Consider the following 24,147-nt stretch of genomic DNA (forward strand, 5'->3'; position numbering starts at 1 on the left):
ATCAGGGGTGTTTTGGAAAGTATTGATTTTAAATATAGTAATTGGTGTAGTCAGTTTTAACGACTTCTGATGACAAATTCTGAGCTTCTCAGCAAATTTGATGAATTATGAATGGTCTTCCGCTTTTGCAGGCCGCGTTTGCAGGGACATCATCTTTATCTCCTGCGACGAAATTGTGGATATCTTCTGCGATTGTGGGGGAATTGTGATTGCCTCCTATATTCATGGTGATTTAGTGAACCTTTGGCGATCGCGGAAACATAATATTCTCCTGCAATGGTGGCGAAATCAACACAAAACAAAATTCTGTGGGTCCCCTGCGGTCAAGGTGAAATCGTGGACATCTTTTGAAATAAAAGACATGAAAATATTTAATGATATGAAGTTTTTGATTGCACAATCTTCACAGACACTTTCGGTTATTTTACCTCTGAAATCTAAATGATTAACCGTGGAATCAATTTTCAAAAGAAACTAACTGACTTTGAGGCACCAAGTGAGAACCCGGTGACCACCGTGAGGATAATATTGCCCTAATATCCACGCAAAACTCAAGCTCGAAAATGTTGACAAAAATAATACTTTCTCCATACAATGTATATAGGGGGAGAAAGTAAAAACAATGAAACCATAGCTAAATCAATACAATCTATGAGGATCAAAGGTTGGGGAATTTCAAAACACGATCGTTTGATTAACAACAATAATATTTAATTACGTTTATTTACAATAACAAAACCATACTAGAGCATTGCACTGAAAAATCTCACTTAACTTTTGTGTCTTTCAACATTTTGACATGGAAGTGCTACAAAATAGCTTGGCTTGGACAGTTGATTGATTATAATCCACACTATAGAAATATTGGTATCCAAATATTTTGGTGGAATGGTTAAATGAGCAAATCAAACTGCTAGACAAATGTTAATCCTTAAAGAAAGTCGAGAACTGAAATGAGCAATATACTTAATCTAACACGTCCTTTAAAATCAAACCGAATATGAGCAGGAGAAAATTTATAACATTTTGATCTTGAAAAGGAACTTTAAAAGTGATGAATATAAATAGACACAATAGACACTTAAATTTGCCTAAAAAGCTAAAACAACAACTGATATAGACATCGATGAATTCCACACACACAAATTTTCAATTAAATGTAAGTAAACTCTAGGTAATTACAACACAAAATACAATTATTCCCTAACAAATAAATTAATGTTTTAAACTATGTTTTAGGATGTACGTTTAAAAGAGCCTAAAAAATAGTGTAAAATGGACCATCTTAAAATGTCAATTCACAATTAAACTAAATTTTAGGTTAAAGACAAGTTCTTTCTAAACCCTCGCCCTCTACTTAGAACAAATTTTTAAGGTTTTATACAAATTTGTATGTAAACATAAAAATTAAATTGTAAATAGAAAAAAATTAAGATTTATAAAATTTCATACAATTTTAGAAAATAACTTATAAGTAATTGTTTACTATTTGAAGTTTAGATTTCAAGTTTTCTTTTTAGGAAAACATTACCTTTTAGACTTGCAGAATATTATTGAAGGTATGTATAGCAGGCGATGAACTAAAATAATTTCATTAAGAGACCAACATTTTTTTTTATAATTTACAAAAAAAAAATTAAAATAGTTTGTAAAACCCTTAAAGATATCAATATTTACAGCATCCCATTGGGTATTTAGTCATAATGTATCACGTAATCATTATTTGACACAGAAAGATTGAACTTTTGGAAAAAAAATTATTTACTTAGTAAAAAGAGTTTCATCAGATGAAAGAAAAAAATAACAAATACCACATAACTATAGGTATAATAATAATGGACCAATTTAATCAGCTACATGTTAAGAAATATTAATGTACTCAACCGACAATAATGCTACAATTTTTTTCTTAGCTAGAATTTAAAATAAAAATATCATTCCACCGACTAAGCCAAAGTACATTAGCAGCCATTTGCAAATAATGCTAGTAAAACACATACTATTAAAAAAAAAATTATTTACGATTAAACTCTTACAAATTTCAACTATATAAATAAAATTAGTGTTAAAATAAAGTACAACTCTAATCCTTCCCGAAGAAGCAAATTAAGAAATCAACCAAGTAAATCTCTGTTAAAATAATTTGTACTACAAAAATACAACCTTTTTTCTAACGTTAAAGGTTGCTAAAAGGATTAGATCAAAATAAATCTAAATCTATCGCTTGTTAATGGTTAATCTCAAATAAAAAAATATTTTAGTGGTGTTAATTATACATATTGTTATCCTATATTTCAATCCTTAACTATTAAAGCACTTGCAGTTGAATTTTGCGCCGTTTTATGTCTGATAACTGTTTATTTTAAACAAATTTGTCAGTTTAATGTTTATATTTCCTTATTGATAAACAAAAGGTCTATGTAAAATTTAACTACGTTAAATAAAATTTGAAAGCAGCCTACCAGGTAAATTCAAAGTTTGTTTGCAATTGCAAACATTGTTAATTGTTATTAGTTTTCCAATAGGCCTACTTGGAATAAAATTTGACAATAATTTAAATTAAATAAAAAAAAAACTCCTAGAAGTTTTAAACAGCTATCAGACAACACAAGTAATATTCTCCTGCTATCACAAATTTGTTATCTAAGACGGTTCAGGTCAAAGGAGACGAGACTGATCTTAAGTCTCAGCGGGTTGAGCGGCCGCGGGAAGCTGTTGAGGGACGAAATTTGTTACTTCTTGGTAGACTAGTTCTGAAAATAAAACTCATTAGGTTAACATCTTCAGTGAAGTTTTGGAAAATTCAAAGTCATGTGCTAATTTTGAGGAGTAATTCTAAACCAAATGAAAAATGTTGCTGAATTAAAAAGGAGAATAAAAAACAAAGTGCATTTAAAGTGAAAACTAACCTGTTTTGACCTCTATAATTACTCAAAAATATACAAAGAAATACATGGATGACAGAAATATAATAAAGGTTTTTACAGAAAGTAATACAGTAGACTCTCGCTCATGTGGCGGACGTCTGGTCGATATTACCAAAAATCCGAACTATCGAGAGTTGAGCAGATACAGTACTGTATATACCCTTTTTTTTCAATTTTGTTCCAGGTCCACAGTATTGATAGCTGGGCAAATGCAGTTTCCCCGGTAATAAATCGATTGTTGGTAGAGAAATATCTTTTTATTTAATCATAAATCACTTATTACTGTACTGTAATAATAAACCATATTCCACAGTTTCAATATGATGTTTGTCTTATTATAACCTATAATTTTTACTGCCATGTTATCCGAGTTTTTGATTATTCGAGGTAGTCTCGGTCCCGTTTAGCAGATAATCGGACTTCTACTGTACTGTGCTACTAAAAAAAAAATCACGATTGTCAATCCGGACTAGCGGGAGTCCAGACAAGGCCGATCCGGATGAGCGAGAGTCTACTGTATACAATTCACATTCAGGAAAAGAGCCATGGGCGACAGCCATGTAAAATCTGTTGCTATGAGAGACCTGTACACAGTTTGTGCAGAACCCAGGTAAGAATATAACAAAATGTTGTATAGAAACTTTAAAAAATTGTGTGGCAACTTATGTATTAAACATGCAAAGTAAAACATATAACGCTTGCTTGAAAGAAATTAGTACTATCTTTATATAGACATTCCATCCCCATATTAAAGTTGTCATTCACTTTTGAATCAAAATTAACATAGTGGAATCCAGCCAACAACAGAGTGTGCTATTGTAAATTTAAGATTTTTTGCCAAATAAGCCAACTTTTAATCAAGAAATCACAGCTTAACCAATGGCATCTATTATGTCACATCAACTATCTCACTAATAAAAACTAAAGCGGAAAATTAAATTTTAGACTGCAGTGAATTCTGATAAAGGCTCATTCAACTAAGTTCTTTTGAGTAGAGAACAAAAACACTCCAGTTGGTCCATATGGACTGGGATGTCTACTTCAGTATCTTGAAGTCAATGGTACTATATTGGTTAGGTACTGAAAGTACTGGTACCGAGAATCAATTTTTGTCAGCGACCTGTACCAGTACTGACGTAGAAGAGAAACCGGCAAAGGAATAGATACAGTAGAACTCTATAGCAAGTCTCACATGGGAATTATCAATGTTACACTTCTTATTGAGTTTTGCAATAATGATGACTAGGATAACAAAATCAATGGTATTTGGAAATAACATTTTCAAGGGTGGGTTGTTATTGTTCTATTGTATCAATAGTAGTTTGTACCTCAAACACAATCTGTGACTTACCTTTCCACTTCTCCACGGGTAACTCCATGTCCTCAAAGCTCTGGTCGTATGGCGGACTGATAGGTTCGTCACTGGGGTCTGCGTACTGCGCGAGATACTTGTGTGCCAGAGCCTGCTCTGCGGTGATGCGCTTCTCTGCGTCCAACTCCAGCATCTTCTCCAGCAGATCGATAGCTGCGACAGAAATTGCATAAGGACATTTCCAAAAGAACAAATCCTTACAAGACTGTTGGCAAGACAGGGATAAATGCTGTAGAGAACAGGCAATAAGGACTGGGCTACTTTATTGGGCAAGAGCAGGCTTACGTTCAGTAAACGAGTCGTCTTGATAGCTAACACATTTACAAACAAAATTAAGATATATCTCGGCCATTTACCTATTTATCAATCACAAAGAAAGGAAGATTGTAATGTGGTGTAGGATGCAGTAGTTTGCAACACACAGTCACAGCAAAAATATGTTTTTTTTTATTGACATACACACAAGATTTAAAATGAAACTATTCAAAGCGAACATCTCACCTTCAGGATTAGCACCTCGGAACACAACGTTGAAGTCTTTCCTTGCAAGGGGAGGCAGCGACTGGATATAATTTCTGGCCTGGAAAAAAATATCTTTTACTTTTGTTATAAAACCTGGTTTATAAGAATAAGAAAAGCGTGTAAAAACTTCAAAACTTTAAGGAAAGTGTGTAAGGAATGTTGTAAATGAGTTAGTATTATGTGTCCATAATTCTGTACCAATTTTTCCACTACAAATTTTAATTTTTAAGTTTATAGTTGTAATTTTTTTATTAATATCTTAACATTATTCTAAAATGCAGTAGAGTTCTGCTATTCCATCGCCAATGCTTTCTGGGATTTTTTTGGAAATAAACAAAGGTGGAAATAAAGGTCTTGTGAATGATTAACTTCATTTAACACTTAATTTTAGGATATCAATTAAGAAATGTAAGGTAGTCGCAAGGTATTAATAAAAAAACTTGTTTCATATCCTACCAATGTAAAAATTGTTGTCCAAAACAGTTAATATTCTATTAATGGCAACAATTGGTTTAGTAACTACCTAAAAAGTCCTAAGCTATGTATTTAAATAAAACAGAAAATAATTTTAAATGTCAACAATCTAGACAAATATATTTTTGATTGATAAACAAACTAAAGAATAAACTGTACAGCTACATAAGCAAAACTACCTAAATAAAAATATCATACATCCTTGTTCATTAACCCATTGGCCTACGCATATTATAGGCCCTGTTGAACCCTTGGAAATCCTATTAATTTCTAGGATTTTGCAGGCTTTTGCATTAACACTTATATCTCTCTTATTTTGCATCAGAATTCTTTCAAACTTTGGAAACATGTCAAGCTAATATCAAAATATAAAAATTAGATTTTTTTAAAATTTTTTTTAAAAATTTAATTATAATTAATTAATTAATTAATTAATTAGTAATTAAATCATCAATTTATTTTTTTTTATTTTTTTTTATTTTTTTATCATTTAGTATTTAGTTACAAATAAGAATTTTTTTTGTTATAATTTTACATAAGATAAATAAGTCCTCAAAAAATTAAATAGTAACAAGACGTTATGGACTTAGCGCAGTCTGTAACTTAGGCTTCGGTTAGGCCTACCTAGACACCACATAGAAAAGATCACCTTAGAAGTTTACCATTTCAAAATAAGGATACTTATAATAATAGGCTAAATGCGGGCCTGGTAAAATAATAAATATAATAAAAATAATAAATGGAAAACACGTACCTTTAAAATATTATCCAATATGTAGGCCTTCACTTCATAAATTTCATGTAAGTTAGGTCTCTTCACACTTCACAAACAATATACCTAACTAAATTTCTTTTGACTGGGCATGATTGCTTTTTACAACTACACTATATACACTATTTACACTTGTCCCTCAACTCTTAGTAGTTCACTAAGGTGTGGTATGCCTCAAAGCAGCCGTCGATGTGAAGCGGCACCACACACTTGCTGCACTGGATCCTCACTTCTCTTCTGAGCCCTTTTGAGGAACATACAAGGCACCTTTTAGTTGGCATCGGTTTGGAAGGTGTAGCTGGTATGGTCATTGGGAAATGAAGTCGTCCCTGGAGTCGCATTGGGTTACTTGTCGATGGTCTTCCAGGTGATGTCCTCGGTCGTAGCCGGATTGATTGAGTGATTTGTTCAGCCAGATTTGTTTTGTACTCAGAGAAGTGCTGCTTACTTTTGCCAGATAGCTTTTTGTAAACTACAAAAGAGTTGAACATAGAAACCTCAAAAAGGTAGAAAAAAATCTTCACATAACCCTTCACATACCTTCTCATCACTGGGTTGTAAGACAATACTTGGTCCTGGCGGTCAACTGCAAGCATGCCCTGATTGTATTCAATAATCTGCTTAGGTTTCATGATTGTAGTAGCAGGTTTGTCCCTTGTAGGCCTTGACATTTTCCCTGTTGACGTAAAGTCGATGTCAGAATGTTTGGAGCTAATCGTGTTCACAGCCTTCCGGTCCATCCACCTAACCACAAGGAGACCTTCCGCACTTCTACGCTGTGCTTCTCCTTTTTCCAAGGGCTCCTTCATATCACCTGGCATATTCTTTCTATTGGGTCTCACGGTACCAATTGCGTATGTGTTCCGTTCAAGCAGGTTCACAAACAATCTTGGTGATGAATACCAATTATCGATATGCATTATGTAGCCTTTATCTAAAAACGGCTCTGTGAGTTGCAAAACTATCTGTTCACTAACTAGTTGACCCTTGGGAAGACTCTTTTTGCCCGTATAAATTTCAAAGGCAGAGCAATAGCCTGTTGATGACTCACATAGTTTGTAAATTTTTATACCAAACCTAGCCCTCTTACTTCTGTTGAATTGTATGTAAGAGAGTCTGCCTCTGAATTTCATCAAACTCTCGTCTACAGAGATATCTCTGTCCGGGGTGTAGTTTTGTAAAAACTTGTTTGACATGTAGTCAATTACAGGTCTGATTTTTTTCAGTTTATCCGTAGGCCGACTAGTTGCTTCATTTGAAAAATGAATAAAACGCATGATCATTTGAAATCTTCGAAACGGCATTATTTCAGAAAATATCTGAGTTTCAATTACTTTCCTTTTGCTCCAATAAGACTGCAAAGTTGGCTTTTGTACCACACTCATTAGAATAAATAAGGAAAAAAATGCCTTTATTTCATAAGTCTCACAGTCAAACCAATTAGAATCATCTTTTAGTTTTTTCCGGTTTGGATCTGCAAAACATTTTGCAGCATAATTATTTGTCTCTATGGCAATCCGCTCAAAGAAATCATCGCCTAGATACTCAGAAAAAACATCTAATTCGGAATCTAGGAGCTGCGATTGTGCAATATTTACTCCTACTTTGTCACCGTAAAATACAATATTTTTTGGCTCATTGGGAGCATCTTCCCACGCCATAGGCTCCTCTAAAAAACCAATTTCTCCACTTACCACCTTTTCAATAATTTCCTCAATAGAGTCCATTGGTATATTGCCATCTCCACGAACAACATTTTCAATGGTTTCAAGAACCAAATCCACCGGTAGATCGTCAGGTTCGTCAACAGCCTCTTCGTTTTCGTCAGATTCCGTCTCACTATCGTTCTCACTTTCATTCTCACTTTCAAACATTCGTTCATTGACATCTTCATTCGTTTCACTATCAATTTCACTCAACAAATAACTATCATCATCAATAAAACGATCTATTTCACTCGAACGTAAACAATCCCGACCCGCCATTCTGTAAACAAACACAGCAGAAAGCTGAGAGCAACAGGTTGCCAAGAAATCAATATTTACTCGCACTAAAAACAGGCCTACCAACCCGAAAACTGAAATACTAATTCATTTCAACTAAAAACAGGCCGTGGTAAAGCAGTTTGCCTGATTAGTGCTGCTATCTAGCATTGAAACGGACAACTACTTGGTGCGCGGTCGCTACTCGTCATTGTATTACTAGGGACCGCGGCGTCACGGCGGTTAGCGACCGTCGAAGTAGGCCAATGGGTTAAAAACACATAGGCAAAAATTTAAACCTCAATAGAAAGCATAAATTTAAAAAAACAAAACACATCATAAAAAATACTAAACTATTAATGGTTAATATCCACTACCGCTTTGCAATCAGTAGTTAGATTTTTTTTTATAAAGTACACAACTAAATTATATTACAATTAATTAATAATTGACTCGTAATCGTAATACCTCCTCACTGGTTATTTTAGCCACCGTATCCGGGCGAGGCGTACCACACAGCACTAGAACTCTGGTTAAATGGTCAACATCTACTTGTGTTAAGGCTCAACTCACTCTGCGTTATGTAGCCACCAAGCTCAATTATACAATTTATTTAGTTTATTCTGAGTATTATTATTGTATGGCTTTTAGTGGGTTTTTTATGAATTAGGCATATTTATTGAATAGTTGACACTCCTTTGCACTTTTACTACTGTATTCACATTATTTTTTATACTATAATTTTTTGTGTCCATATTGTCAAACAAAAAAATAACTAACAAAACACTTAGTAAACACACATTGGCGACTAGCAAGCAGTTGGAAAAACACCAAATGAATTTCACAAATGTTGTGAAATTTATTAAAAACACAAAAAAGCAAATGTTTAAACAGTAAAATGGATCCCATTTACGTGCATTGCTGGTGAGTCACAGACTAAACACATAACATTGGTACATAAGCCTAAGAGTGTGTAAAGAAATTACGTATTTATAGGATTAACTGAACATACCGTAAGTTTAAAATAATTCTGTTTGTTCTGGGAATGAAGTCTTTTAAGAGAAACTTACTTTGTGCTTGTAGTAAACGTGAATAACTAACTTCATCCTTAAAACTCAGTACAGTAGACTCCCTCTTATCCGGACACCTTTTAACCGGTCTACACTCGGCGGTAATGTCATCTATTTAACCGGACTATTTTTATCAGCACATCGGTTTAACTGGACTAGATCGACAGGAAGTGGGCGGTACTGAAACGACCGTTCTCGTGGTAAAGATTTGAGACCAGTGATTACGTGTCTAAATACAATGCTCTCATAAATTTAGCTAAGTCAAATACGCATTCATATGGTCCGTTTTTACGAGTTTTTGGGGAGGTTGGTTTAACCGGAAAACCCGTTATCCGGACTGGCCTCGGTCCCGAGGAGCCCGGATAAGAGGGAGTCTACTGTATACGAGACTCTCTCTCGTTCAGACACCGTTAAACTTAAAAACTGAGCTATAGGAATTTATAAGAAAATGTATGGATGAAACCACACATTATTTGTGCAGTACCACATTACTAATATGCCTACTTGACAAAAGGAAAACTAAATCAAGACGCAGAGGACCACTAGATAAACATTTCTTGTTGTAACCTTCATTTACAAGACTAAATGAAAATGTGTGAGTCATTTGCCCCAACAAATTAACCTTCTAAACTGCAAAGCACTGATGCTATCCGGGCAAAGCACTGATGCTAACGGCATTAAGCACTGACGCCAACCGTTTAAAGCATGGCCGATAAGCGTAAGCGTGAGTCAATCAACTTACCGACTCACTGGAGATTCTCGCCATGAACTCAGCGTTAGGTGTGCCCAAGATCTCCATGATAAGGTTCAGTTGGTGGATATCTATCAGCTAAGGATACAGACAGACACAAGCCCAGGTCTCCAAGCTGCTCCCAAGCGAGCAAATCTACTGTCGAGGAAACAACTACATGCATACGAGTTTAGAGTATTTCCGAGATGGATCATCAAATTTTGATAAAATAAAAAAGTTGATGAAATTTGATGAAATAAAAATAAAAAAGCTAGTTTGAATACATTTGACATGTAATAAAATAATTTTCAGTTAGCCAGAAAAAGTATAAAGACTCTAAAAAGGACAGGTTTTAAGAAGTCTTCACAAACATTGAAGTCTAAAGAAAACCCCAAACCAATAGTTCTGAAATTGTTAGAGCTTACTTGTAGGTTTACATTGTTGGTTACATTGTTTTTGCTGCTTTTAATTTTTTTACTGTATGCTAAAATCGTTATTAAGACGCTGTAAACTTTATTCAAAATTTCAACCAGTTTGTCGTGACTCAAGAAATAATTAATATATGTTAGATTTATAATCTGAGGAGATACATTTTTTATGCCTGTATTTTTTAGGGTCTTTCACCACAGCAAAAATTAAGACAATAAGATGATCAATCCCAGAGATATTTAAGTTCAAACTCGGAAAAATTTCCTCAACAGTAGCATAACACTATTCTAATTAGCAATGTGATCAGCTAGTGTAGGGCTACCATTTAATGGTTTTTTTAAATGGAGAATTCATGAGATTTTTTTACCGTACATGCAAGCTAGTCATACAAATATGCCCTTGCCAGTCTGTAAAAGTTATACAACTTCTGAAACTAAGAACCATTTTGTGCCACGAACCCAATTATAACATCATATCTTTCGGTTCATGTCTGTGTTAATGATTGTAACAAGTATAAGAACTGAGAGTAAAGGCTGACAAAATGTAGTTATTCCTAGTTTGTCGTCAAATTTCTATTTTAAAAAATTGGTGTAGACCTAATAAAAATGTTTTGAAAAGGAACTTTGTACACATAATGGCTTTTGGTCAATGAGTGGACCACTTTCAACCCGACCCGATAGTTTTATTTATATATTTGTAAAGTTCCATATATTTAAAAACAATTTCCAGTGCGAAAGCCAAAAATTTAGAGCGAAATTATCAGTGAATGTACAGAAATAATAAAAAACCAACGGATAAAATATAAAAATAATTTCCTTGTTAGACAAATATGTGAATCGAAACAGATTGATTATACACAAGACAATTACACAGATATCAATAATAGGTACACAACTTCTCATGCAAAAACCACAAAACAAATAAAATCCCGTAGGCAATGATTTTTTGCATGCCACGGATATGAAAGTGATTTTATGTTGTCATTAATTGATTTTTTGTAGTATGTACTTATTTGTAGCTACAAAATTAAAAATAAATAAGCAAAATCTTATTGTGAACATTTTTTTATACTAATCACGAAAAGGAATTAAATTCATCAGCTCTATTTTGGCTTCTGTTAACAACATTCAATACTGAATCATCAAATTGTTCATTGTCTAATCTGGCATTACAGTAATTAGCATTTCCACAATAGTTTCCTTATCTAAAGTTATATTTGATAAACAGTATAATGTTGATAAATATTATTAATATTAACTAAATGCATTATTAATAACATGAAATTATTGTATTTCTGAAAGAAGTCTAAATAAAAAGGTTGATTAAAAGTTGACCATAACTATTAAAAAGAGTGTTTATGTTGAGGCCAAGTTTTTATGGCAAGACAAAACTGACTATTAAAGTTAATATAAAACCATAAAAAAATAATTGCAAAATTGTCATCATCTAAAATTAACTAAACTATCTAAAAGGTACAAGATCTGTTTTGGGTTCTTTGTTAATCAAACAAATGATGTATTTAAGAAATTAGACTAAACTTTCTAGGTATATTAAAAACAATCAATCAAATAGCAAATTTTAAAATATGCATTACTTTATAAAAATTAATTCCTATCACATTTATGTTACCAATAGGCCAGTTACCAGTATTTGTTTTACAATCAAACATTTTTAATTTTAATAGGTTTTGACAATGCTATCATGATTTTGGCCCTTCATATCTAAAACGATTTAATTTTGCCAATAACACGAAAAATATATTTAAAATTAAATATTTTTCAAAATTTCAAAATCATCACGGCATTATTGTTAGGTAGTTGAAAATGAATCCAATACACCACAAAAGGTCCCAAAACATAAAAATTACAATTTGTCCTAATATAGTACTCATTCAGACTTTGAAGATAAGTTATATACAGGGTGTTCATTTGAAAACTTTCCATATCTGTTGTGTGCAAAGGTAAGGCTTTTAACACTTGTTTGTTCTCATTTCCCCATAATTTGGACATGCCAAATCCAATAAAATTATTTTCAATTTCGAAAAATGCCCCTAAAGGGCCCAATTTGGGGGGTAGGGGTGCTTTTTGAGCAATTTTCAAATGTAAACATGGGTTGTGTGATACATCAATTTAAAGCTCTAATCACCCCGATCATTTTGGTGCAAAAAAAGTTTAATTATCTTTAACTGTATTTACAGGGTGGGTCAAAACGTTTTAAAAAAGGACTTTGAAGTTAAGTACCGTATTACCCTAACTACTGAACGGAACAGCGCCAAATTTCTTTCCAAGCTTATTCTTGAGCTACTCTTTAAGATAACTTGTAGTAAGGTCATTTTCCATGTTATTTTCTAATTTTAAAAAAAATCTCAAATTTTAAGAATATAAGAAAGCTGAAAACTCAAAATTCTTAAATAGCAAGGTATGACAAATTCCATACCACGTGAAAGGTCCTTTTTTAACAAACATTTTACGTATTTAAGTTTTCTTTCTATCTCTTACCGTTTAAAAATTGCAGTAGAAAAACATAATTTTCTATGGTAAAATTGTAACTAGTTTTCTAATAAAACAGCCAAAATTCGTCTCTAGACACATTAAGTGGTGCAATAACTGAAGGAAACAATTCATAATTATTTTTAGGCAGATAGGCAAACAAGTCATTACGTTTTACTTTGTGAAAAACAAGTTTTATAGCTGATGAGAAAAACCCAAGCGTGGGCCGCTTTCTGTAGTACCATTGACTAGTCAATGGTAGTACTAATTTCAAAAGTACCATTTCCTGTAGTACCTAATCAAATATGGTGTAAACTTAAAAAATAGACTTTATTTTTACTTATTGGTCACAACAAAAGTGTTCCAGGATAACTGCAAAGTTTTTAACAATAGATATCCAGGTATAACATTGAGTCATATGGCTGTAAATGATTTAGTTAGGAAGTTTTCTGAAACTGGCTCAGTTACCAATGAGAAAAGAACAGGATGAATTCTGACACACGTAAAAGTAGTCGATCAATTTGTTATGAATCCTACTACATCGTTGTACAAAGTGCAATGTGTTTTATTAGAAAACTAGTTATAATTTTACCATAGAAAATTATGTTTTTCCACTGCAATTTTTAAACGGAAAGAGATAGAAAGAAAACATAAATACGTAAAATGTTTGTTAAAAAGGGACCTTTCACGTGGTATGAAATTTGTTATACCTTGCTATTTAAGAATTTTTAGTTTTCAGATTTCTTTTATTCTTAAAATTTGAGATTTTTTTAAAATTAGATAATAAATTGGAAAATGCCCTTACTACAAGTTATCTTAAAGAGTAGCTCAAGAATAAGCTTGGAAAGAAATTTGGCGCTGTTCCGTTCAGTAGTTAGGGTAATACGGTACTTAACTTCAAAGTCCTTTTTTAAAACGTTTTGACCCACCCTGTAAATATGGTTAAAGATAATTAAACCTTTTTTGCACCAAAATGATCGGGGTGATTAGAGCTTTAAATTGATGTATCACACAACCCATGTTTACATTTCAAAATTTCTCAAAAAGCACCCCTACCCCCCAAATTGGGCCCTTTTGGGGCATTTTTCAAAATTGAAAATAATTTTATTGGATTTGGCATGTCCAAGTTAGGGGGAATTGAGAACAAACAAGTGTTAAAAGCCTTACCTTTGCACACAACAGATATGGAAAGTTTTCAAATGAACACCCTGTATATGCCTCCTATACTAGGCAAATCTTTTGTTGTTAAGTGTTTTAGTGTTGTAACCTTGTACTCAACTTTCCACAGGTAAGCAATCTGAACTCGCTTAAAAATCCTAATCAGTAACTAGGCTTTCTTTTATAAAAAGCTTAACTCCTAAAATCTGACTGGAAAGCGTAAATCATGTACACTTTGTGCGGTTTTGTGTGTGGTGCACAGGTCATGCAAAAGGAACACAACGATGGTACCTCAACCAGAGTGTTAGTAAGTTACAGTCTGAACTGATGTAAAGGATACGATCCGTCCCAGGGAAGAGGGTCCTTCCGGTCAAAAGCTCAGCCATGATACATCCGACCGACCAGATGTCCACTGGAACAAGCCCAACAATCAATAAAAAGTAAATCAAATTATAATTAGTAGGGATGGACGAGATTGAATTTTTAGTTCGAGACGAGACGAGACGAGATTTTTTATTTCTCATAAAATTTCGAGACGAGATCGAGATGGGATTTCCCTTCTCATACACAACGGGAAATGCACGTTCAAAATTTTTACCTGATTTTGTAACATTGTTAGATGACTGTTTAAATACAAAAATAATGATAATAGGCAACAATATTTACAATCTTTTATTAAAAAACATCAGCATAACATTTTTTTATTAATCACGCCTAACTTATTAAAAATGCCTACGATTAGGAAACATAGTGATATCAGTTAGGATAGAGTTCAACTTATCCTAAAATAAAATAAATCATAAAATAAAAGCAATATTAATTTTTATAAAATAGTTACCGTACTTGTTTTGACTTTTTATAGTAATAAAACATTCCTCACACTGCTTACACTTAACAAAACTTCTCAAATGTTATTAAAGTAATATTATTAAAATAATTAGAGTAATATTTACATTTATAGAATTAATTAAATAAGAACGCCTTCGCAAAGGAAACGCAACTACAACACGCTCCTGTATTGCGGGTATTGCATTTACTTTCTGCAGGCGTTTTTAATTTTTTTTTTTTTAATTCTCGTCTCAATTAAAATCTCGGCCAAAAAAAAATCTCGTCTCGTGTAACGAGATTTAAAATTTCGAGACTTGACCATCCCTAAAATTAGTTTGTTTAAGACATAACTAGTTGCGGACCTATTCCATAATAACATGAGTTACAATATTTCACAAGTTCACAATACAGTGAAACGGTCCATGAAAGGACTTAGCATGTTGGTGAACCTAGTCCTTAGAACTTACCATGTTGGTGAACGTAGTCCATAGAACTTACCATGTTGGTGAACCTAGTCTCCATAGAATGCATGTTGTGTTGGAAACCTAGTCCATCAAAGGACTTAGCATGATGATAAACCTAGTTCATGGAAGGACTTAGCATGGTGGTAAACCTAGTCCATGGAAGGACTTAGCATGATGGTAAACCTAGTCCATCAAAGGACTTAGCATGATGGTAAACCTAGTTCATGGAAGGACTTAGCATGATGGTAAACCTAGTCCATGGAAGGACTTAGCATGATGGTAAACCTAGTCCATCAAAGGACTTAGCATGATGGTAAACCTAGTTCATGGAAGGACTTAGCATGATGGTAATCCTAGTCCATGGAAGGACTTAGCATGATGGTAAACCTAGTCCATCAAAGGACTTAGCATGATGGTAAACCTAGTTCATGGAAGGACTTAGCATGATGGTAAACCTAGTCCATGGAAGGGCTTAGCATGATGGTAAACCTAGTCCATCAAAGGACTTAGCATGATGGTAAACCTAGTCCATCAAAGGACTTAGCATGATGGTAAACCTAGTCCATGGAAGGACTTAGCATGATGGTAAACCTAGTCCATGGAAGGACTTAGCATGATGGTAAACCTAGTCCATCAAAGGACTTAGCATGATGGTAAACCTAGTCCATGGAAGGACTTAGCATGATGGTAAACCTAGTTCATGGAAGGACTTAGCATGATGGTAAACCTAGTCCATGGAAGGACTTAGCATGATGGTAAACCTAGTCCATCAAAGGACTTAGCATGATGGTAAACCTAGTCCATGGAAGGACTTAGCATGATGGTAAACCTAGTCCATGGAAGGACTTAGCATGATGGTAAACCTAGTACATGGAAGGACTTAGCATGATGGTAAACCTAGTACATGGAAGGACTTAGTATGATGGTAAAGCTAGTCCATGGAAGGACTTAGCGTGATGGTGAACCTAGTCCATAGAATACTTAGCATGTTGGGGAGGTGGTGAACCTAGTCCATAAAAGGACTTAGCATGATGGTGAACCTAGTCCATAGAATACTTAGCATGTTGGTGAGGTGGTGAACCTAGTCCATAAAAGGACTTAGCATGTTGGTAAACCTAGTCCATAGTAGGCTTAGTATGCTGGTGGAACTAGTCCAGAAAGGACTAGAACTGTTGGGAACCTAGTCCATCAAAGGCTTAGTATGCTGGTGGAACTAGTACAGAAAGGACTAGAACTGTTGGGAACCTAGTTCATAAAAGGCTTAGCATTAGCATAACTGTTGGTAAACAATGTTCTACATCATGAAAGTTTATGAAGTATTTTACAGAAGGGCTAAGAGTCTATAAATCAGTTTAAAACAATCTTATTTCTCCTTTACCATCTTATTTCTCCTTTGTAAAAGTGGGCAAAAATCTTATAAACTTGTAATAGACCTACTTTTAGGCTGGATTGTGCCTTTCTATGGGGGCCAACGTTTCTTAAAGAAACCATTTGGCAATAAGTTCTAACAACCTTATGATACACAAGAAACGAAAAACGAGTGCCAGTTGGTGGTTTAGCTGAAAATCATAAAACTCTTGGTGTACTGAATGAATATGGACATAACTAAAGATGAGGGATTCTATAGGTATTAGAAAATTTTTTAACAGATCACAAACTGAATCAATGAGTAATTGCTAACTTTCAACACAAATCGACTCGTAACACACTTCACTAGGGCTTTAAAAGCACCTACTCTTGATTGAGTAGGTAGCCAGACAACTACGAACATAATTTATTGACTCTTACACATTGGTACAATAAGGAAGAATAAATTAACGAAAGTCAGTTGAGATTATTCACTAAACCAGAGTGATCCATAACAGCTGACTAACCAAAGTGAATCAGAATGCTTCTCACTGAAGGTTTTATAAATATTAAATTGAGAATTAACTGTCAACCATAAGACCTAGGCTTGAAGTCTAGCCAGCTTAGTTTAGTTTAGTTTAGTTTAGTGAGTCGGTGGCTCAGTCGGTAGCGTCGCGGACTTCGGGCCCAAGGCAGCGATGTCGTGGGTTCGGATCCTGGTCACTGCCGATAACATTTTATCAGTACAGTTCACCTTTGTACTGTACCGGCTCACTCCTTGCTTTGCTGTTAACGATCCACGCACGGGCGCTTAGTCTATGTGGACGGGCAAATGCAAAGTTAAAAGAGGCCGCCAACCTCTTTTTTTTAAAAAAAAAAAAAAAAAGCTTACCAGTCTGATTATAATGCATCCAGTTGAGCATGATCTCAGGTGCTCTGTACCACCGAGTTGCTACGTATCCGGTCATCTCATTCTCGGTCGGCCGAGCCAGTCCAAAATCCAGAATCTTCAACTCGCAATCCTCATTCACCGCAATATTGGACGGCTTCAGGTCCTGTCAAACAAATATTCATTAATTTATTCATTAAACGGTTATAACCAATACAGTGAAAATACATTGTTGTGCATGTATTAAGCAACAACCAAAGATCAATAGTAAATATATGTGGGCGGTTGTTCAATAAGTTAATATACTGTAAATAAATTACAAGCAACAAAAAATTAGTGCAATAAAGAAACATACAACAGCTACAAATTTCTGACTGTCCGATTTGCAGAGGTTCACTGCAGAAGCCTCTGGACTTCTGGACTTTTTTGAAGGAGTTAGCTGAGAAAAAGAAGTTCAACCGACGAGCAAAAATTCTGCCAAGTCTTAGAAGTCGTGAAGTAGCATGGTGATAAGCATAGTAAAAGGGCTCGTACCTTCTCCCGAAGATGGTCCCGGAACGTGTTCCTCTAGGGATTGTGAAGTCGATGCCAGACAAGAGAGCAGGTTTACATGTACAACTTGACAAACTATCATTCTAAGATTACACTTGATACTCGTACAGTTATTTGCTACTTAGCATAACCATTGACTTTTTGATTCTACTGTCAACAGTCAAATACATAACCAAATACTTGGGCCAGGTTTGCTGTACATTTCTCTTCACAGATGATTAATATTTCAAAAGAGATTACATTTTTTTCTAGCATAATAAAATTACTTGCAGGCCATAGTACACAGAAAAAACACCATATTTCGTCCCTAGGAGACTACTTACTCATGTTTAGGTATTTGTTCAAGGAGTTTAGGAAGTGTAGATGAATCCAAACACCCCTCTTTATACTTGTCAAAGTCAGGTTAAGTGTAAAACAGAGCCATGTGGCCCTAACTTTGCCAGTTTAAATAAATCATTTTCAATTAATTCAAAGCCCTTTAAGAGATATTGTGTTGTTTGTGTCTACTACATGGTTTAGCCAATACACTAGCTGCAACCCTTTTATTCTAAGAATCACAATCTTAGCCTTTCCTCAAACAAAAACAATTTACTCTGAACTATAACTAGTCAAATAGTACAGTCGAGTCCCGCAAACTCGGCACTCGATAACCCGGCAGTCTGGATAACTCGGCCATCACCTGGCTCAGAAAATTAGTGATTTTTTTAGTCCGAATTAAACCTGGACTCAAGCCAGATCAAGTCAAATCATTTGCAGCTCGTACCAAGGATATGTTGTGCTATATCTGATGACTTAATACTAACTTGTAACATAAATATAAATAAAAGAGGCAGTTTAAAAACTTAAAAATTGTATTGTTCTTATTTTTTACCCTAGTTCCCGATAACCCGGCATTTCACAAACTCGGCACCCTTCCAGTCCACATTACGCCAAGTTTGCGGGACTCTACTGTACAAACAATTTTGACAACACAACAATTTTAAGGGCTCACAAAAAAAACACATTTTAACCGTGGATCGTGAAAAAAAAAAACGTAGTGGAAAACTGATATTCACCAAATGGCAATTTATTGACAGTTTTATGATTCCAATGTAACTACTGACCCTGTGAATGATTCCTGCCGAGTGGATGTACTTGAGGCCTCGAAGGATCTGGTAGACGAGGAACTGCACGTGGTCGTCGGAGAGCTTCTGCGTCCTCACGATGTTGTTGAGATCTGCTCCCATCAGATGTGTGACTAGATACCTGTCCAAACACAACTACAATCACTTGAGGAAACAGTATAAGCTCTAGTCTTGTGGACGACGTTGAAACTTTTCTCATATTTGATCTTTGGACCTTTTAATTTTGTATAACTACTACTTGGCCAGATTATTTTTTTTTAATCAGTAGGCCTACTAGATCATAGTATCATCACTTTCTATTAGACCTTTTGCCGTTTTTGTGCATATAGTCCCTCAATGAATTCAAATCCTATGTAGTTAATCCGGCACATAGATGTTGGAAGACAACCTCGATGCCGATGTGACACACGCAGATATACTGTACAAGAAGTCACCGCAGTTAATGATTCAGGACGCAGCGCCAGAATCAAGCTTCAATGTCAGCTGTTAAGAAGCTGCATCGGCTGCAAACACCTTACTATGTTGGAAACAAGAACGAGATTCGACAGAAGACATACTGTACTTTTTCTGTTTTCACCATGTAAATAATACAGTACAATGATGTGATCTTAGGCCGACATTTTAGATGACCTTGGATGCAACAGACTATGTACAATTAATCTTTTGTTAAAACTTCATTCTGTAGTATTATAATCCAAATGGGCCTATTTAATGGTTATACTGTTACATTGTATAACAATGATAGTTTAAGCTTTCAATCCAATACATTACAAATTAGCCATTATCTGAAATCCGACATTTTTGGTACTGGAGTAAAATAGCAGATAAAGTAATAGTGTCGGAACACCACGTCAGTTCCGTACCTGTCCGAATATCGAAGGACAACTGTAAATGTAAAATGGAGTTTTCCTTCGATAAATAAATAAAATGTCGCAACAATCCAATTTTTGATTAGGAGAATCCAAAATATCCTAAAATATCCAAAATATCCTATCCTGTCAACGATCTTTTTAGCATTAGAATTTTAGCCAAATAATTTCAACCAATATCAGCTAAGTTAATCTTTGATAACAAAGCTACACAAAGCATTCCACCCATCCCACTGATTTTTCATTCCTCGGTTTTAAAATACTAAGCTGCTTCGACTAATTTTGGGGTAATTGAACCAAATAAGAATAAGCCTACTGATTAGATTGAAGACTCATAAAGTAAAAGAACAGATGAAACTAAATGTCAAAGCAAAAACTGACAACAATTAATTACGCTTATAGAAGTCCCAAGGGTCAATAATAGGCCTACTGTAACAGATCTACTTACACTTGACTGAAATCTGCTAGGCTAGTGGAAGGGTGAAAAACATCTAGTAGTCCAATAACCTGAAACAGAAAAAAATCACTACAGAATGATCATGTCCTACCTACACATCCTAGGACGCTAGTTCTAGCCCGGAACTGTTTTACACATTACTTCAGGATAGTCCTACAGGGTTGCGGCATTATCACTTAGATAAAATCTATCGGGGATTCGCAGGATTTGAACCCGGGACCTCGGGCACCAAAGCGCTCTACCACTAGACAAGCTCATTTCCCAAAGTACACTAAAGTTAAATAGCTTATTCCCCATATGGGAAATTCACTAAGAAGGACATGTTCGATCCTAACATCCACATTTTGATGGGTTTTTATAGTTTTTTCTCCTAAACAGTAGGATAATTTTCTTTTAAATGGTAATAGCTTATTCCCTATATAGGAAATCAATAGCTAAAAAAAATGACGTTAAGTTAGTTCATATGATACCTAAGTTACTCACATTTTCATGGTTCATATGCTTCAACATACGGAGTTCCCGATATGTTCGCTTGGCATGGACGGCTGACTGAAATGGGCGAGCTAACTTTTTAATTGCTACTTTAGCTCCATACTTGTTGTCTACAGCAGAACTGAAACATTCAAAATAGCTTAAGTCAAGTCATCAGTATTTGAGTGCAGACTCATATGATTGCCCACATATGATTGTACAGGCATGGCGAGACTGAAGCAATGTTCAAGTCTGGTTGTATGGAAAGAATTTCAACACAGGAATATCAAATGTAGCCTACAAGATTGATATTATTACCACAATTAGGCCTACCTAGATTACACAGATTGTCAACAAATCACTTTATTACTTACTGGTGTCTTCAGAGCATTTATTGCTTGGTTTTCAAACTTAAGATCATCAAAGCCACATTATGTTAAAATGACATTTAAACACAATACACATTATTAGAGGGACAAAAACGATAACTTCACATTCTAGACACCAAACCAAATGCACTGGCAGGCTATGACCCAACTGATGACTCAGTTTCAAGGTAACCTGACATAAACTAAGTTAGATCCACCTGTTAAATGGGTCGATAATCAATTTTTCCATATTATGTTGACAGATCTTAACGATGTACAGTTGAACTATGACCTAATTGATTGGATTTAAATGTAATCTTAGGCCTATGTCAATAATGGAAATGTTAGGCTACCATTATATTATAGGCCTACCAACTTAAAGAAGCGCAAACACCGGAGTTTGGAACACGTTTTTACAACAAATGTTCCTAACAAACCAAGAAACACTACTTTTGATAAAGAAACATTTTTATGTTTGGAAGAGTTTTTTTAGTAGGTAGGTAGGTATTGAACTTACAACAGAAATTTTGTTTCCTGCCAGAAGTAGGTAAAGATCAAAGGGTGTGGTTTAAACATGTGTTTCTGTAGGTCTACTTCTACACTGTTTACAAAACTTTCCTACCACCTCAAGTGCCTACCCATCACTTGACTGTGTGCCACGCCCTCCGCGTCAGTCCTCCCGTTCCAGTCAAATATTCAAAGCCAATACTGGACATTCTCAAACATGTTTTGAAACTCCAGTCCATCCGCAGCTCCCCCAATGGAAGGTCGATATCATCTCTATTTGCATGATATAAATTAGCAGTTCATTGCCACTGTTTTAATCAGGATTGTGGTGACTTTCTCACCCAGTAGGCCTACCATCTCGAATCTCTGTTGGTTGGATAGGATCACACACGCCCCCGCAGCCAGTAGGCTAAAAGATCATCTTCTTTGATAGTAATCTCAAGAAGGACTGACCTCATGTCCTTCAGGAACGGTAAATAATGTTTCAAACAAAATCCAAGAGAAGTGCACTGTCTGTTGTAAACTTTTGGTACAAACGAATTAAGTTGCAAAAGTTCCCAAAATTTGTTCCAAACTCCGGTGTAGGCCTAAGACAACATGATGTTAAGTAAATAACTTGGGATCATGTGAATTTCCAACTTTTTGTAAGTTACGTCTTACAGGCCTAATTAAAAATACCTACCTAAGTTAACTATTTTATTTCAGTAAGTTAACCGATGATTCAAAAATACATAGATTTGTAAATAAATTGGTCTGCTAATGGTTTCAAAAGATTTCATATGATGATTGATAACAGCCATAGACCGAACACATTATTGAATAGGCCTGGCCCAGATAGGTTTCTCTGTTAACTTTAGATATAACTTAGGTCGTCGAAAAAACCTTCCTGTTTTGTTGGTATGGTAAGCCTGAGTACTGGCATTGTTTAAACATGTAAACAAGCCTTTAGAATAAGAACTCTTTTAGGAGAGTGTGTGTCCTCTGTTAGGCCTGTGACAGGTGAGATGAGCTAAAATGGGTTACTTAATTTCTGGGCTTAACTTACCTATAAAGCCTTCACATAAACACCAACTAACATTAAGTTATGCATAAATCATGCTTGGATTTATACACAAAGTGTTTGGAAATTGCCATTTAAAAAGGGTTCTCATTAAATATCCTAAAAATAAATCAGAGTTGTTGTTTATTCAAGGTCTTAAAACTTACAAAAATAATTCAGCTTACCAAACTTGGCCATATGCTCCAGAACCTACTGGTGTCAGCATTTGGTATCTTTCGGGGACTTCCCATTCTGTTCTATTGATTTCTACTTTATAAAATTCAGGCATATTGATACAAATTCTAAGTAAAGTGTACAACTACGAAAGACTACGATTTCTCTTACAACAAACACAGCAAACTGCAGACACTAATCTGCCATTTTCAAACTGACAGGTTAGCCAACTGAGAACAAAGAACGTACAAAAATAATTATGGATTTTGCCCATGCATACCATATATAGTTTAATGAAACAGTTGAGATCACCGAGTTATGATTTTAAAACAAACCATGCTGCATATATATTACTCTATCCAAGGGCAGTAAGAAAAAGTATAAACAACTTAAATATTACTACCTAATACATATATGCTCAGTTCATTATTGAATTAATTATTTCAATTTCGTTGACTTAGAAAAATTTGATGTGTTTTAATAATGCATACAATGAAATAAAACGCAGACAGTTTATGGAATACACAATAATTGCAGACTGTTAACTATAAAAAAAATCACATGATGAGGTACTCATTCATCCGGCATTCTTGATTGGTGTCTTTACTGCGGCATCCTAATTTTACAAAATTATGTCATTCGCGAGTCCCTTCACATGTCTTTCATGCCATCACTTCAGCGTTTCCCAAAATGTCACCTGACAGGAAAGTAGAGAATGTAATAATCTTCTTGAGAAATACCTATCCAGTACCATAGATAAAACATACTAAGATAAGAAGAGAAGATTGAGGGAGGACCACAAGGTTGTCACTGTCATAAAATATCATTAACACATTTTACTGTCAGACGCAATGCTCGACTTGTGGCGGACCGGCGTTCCGGTACCTTTGTTTCTTCTACCCTATTTTACTTGCAGTTGCAGATGCAGACTAGCGGATTGAACCATGACCACCTTTAACTCCAGGTCGCGGCCTTAGAAGTGGCAACGTCGCGACATAGATATAACATACTCCTGTCCCGAGTAGTGCTTTCACAGCTGTTTTGTTTGGAGGCAGCTAAGGGTATTTTTTTATAATATTGAAGCTTGGTTTCTGGGCTATGAAAATGTTGACCCCACTTTAAATGTACAGATT

The 24,147-nt window shown here is 34.8% G+C and overlaps 1 protein-coding gene across 2 annotated transcripts; it reads right to left on the reverse strand.

Annotated features, from left to right (window-relative positions):
• Nucleotides 1–689: 689 nt before the first annotated feature.
• Nucleotides 690–23,218, reverse strand: LOC128996386 (mitogen-activated protein kinase p38b-like). Of its 2 annotated transcripts, none has more exons than XM_054421687.1 (10): nucleotides 23,026–23,218; nucleotides 20,939–21,068; nucleotides 20,447–20,505; nucleotides 19,109–19,250; nucleotides 17,457–17,619; nucleotides 14,266–14,337; nucleotides 8,518–8,597; nucleotides 4,801–4,879; nucleotides 4,279–4,452; nucleotides 690–2,753 (listed from the first exon to the last, which is right to left on the reverse strand). In XM_054421687.1, exons 1-10 carry the CDS (start codon nucleotides 23,127–23,129, stop codon nucleotides 2,680–2,682), a joined length of 1,077 nt encoding a protein of 358 aa, XP_054277662.1. In that variant the 5' UTR covers nucleotides 23,130–23,218; the 3' UTR covers nucleotides 690–2,679. The 2 variants fall into 2 exon arrangements, with proteins under 2 accessions (XP_054277662.1, XP_054277661.1); XM_054421686.1 differs by lacking the exon at nucleotides 8,518–8,597 and adding an exon at nucleotides 9,862–9,941.
• Nucleotides 23,219–24,147: the final 929 nt, after the last annotated feature.

Source organism: Macrosteles quadrilineatus, unplaced genomic scaffold (genome assembly GCF_028750875.1).
Source record: "Macrosteles quadrilineatus isolate MER2022 unplaced genomic scaffold, UCM_ALF_1.0 Scaffold_6__1_contigs__length_79288215, whole genome shotgun sequence".
In the NCBI taxonomy this organism is placed as follows: Eukaryota; Metazoa; Arthropoda; class Insecta; order Hemiptera; family Cicadellidae; genus Macrosteles; species Macrosteles quadrilineatus.

Excerpts from the sequence above, each read along its gene's own strand:
- LOC128996386 (XM_054421687.1), bottom strand. The coding sequence starts at position 23,129 with ATGCCTGAATTTTATAAAGTAGAAATCAATAGAACAGAATGGGAAGTC. Across the intron at positions 20,506-20,938 it reads AGCATATGAACCATGAAAAT|GTTATTGGACTACTAGATGT; the intron begins GTGAGTAACTTA and ends TTTCTGTTTCAG. Across the intron at positions 4,880-8,517 it reads CTAAAATAACCAGTGAGGAG|GCCAGAAATTATATCCAGTC; the intron begins GTATTACGATTA and ends ATTTTTTTCCAG.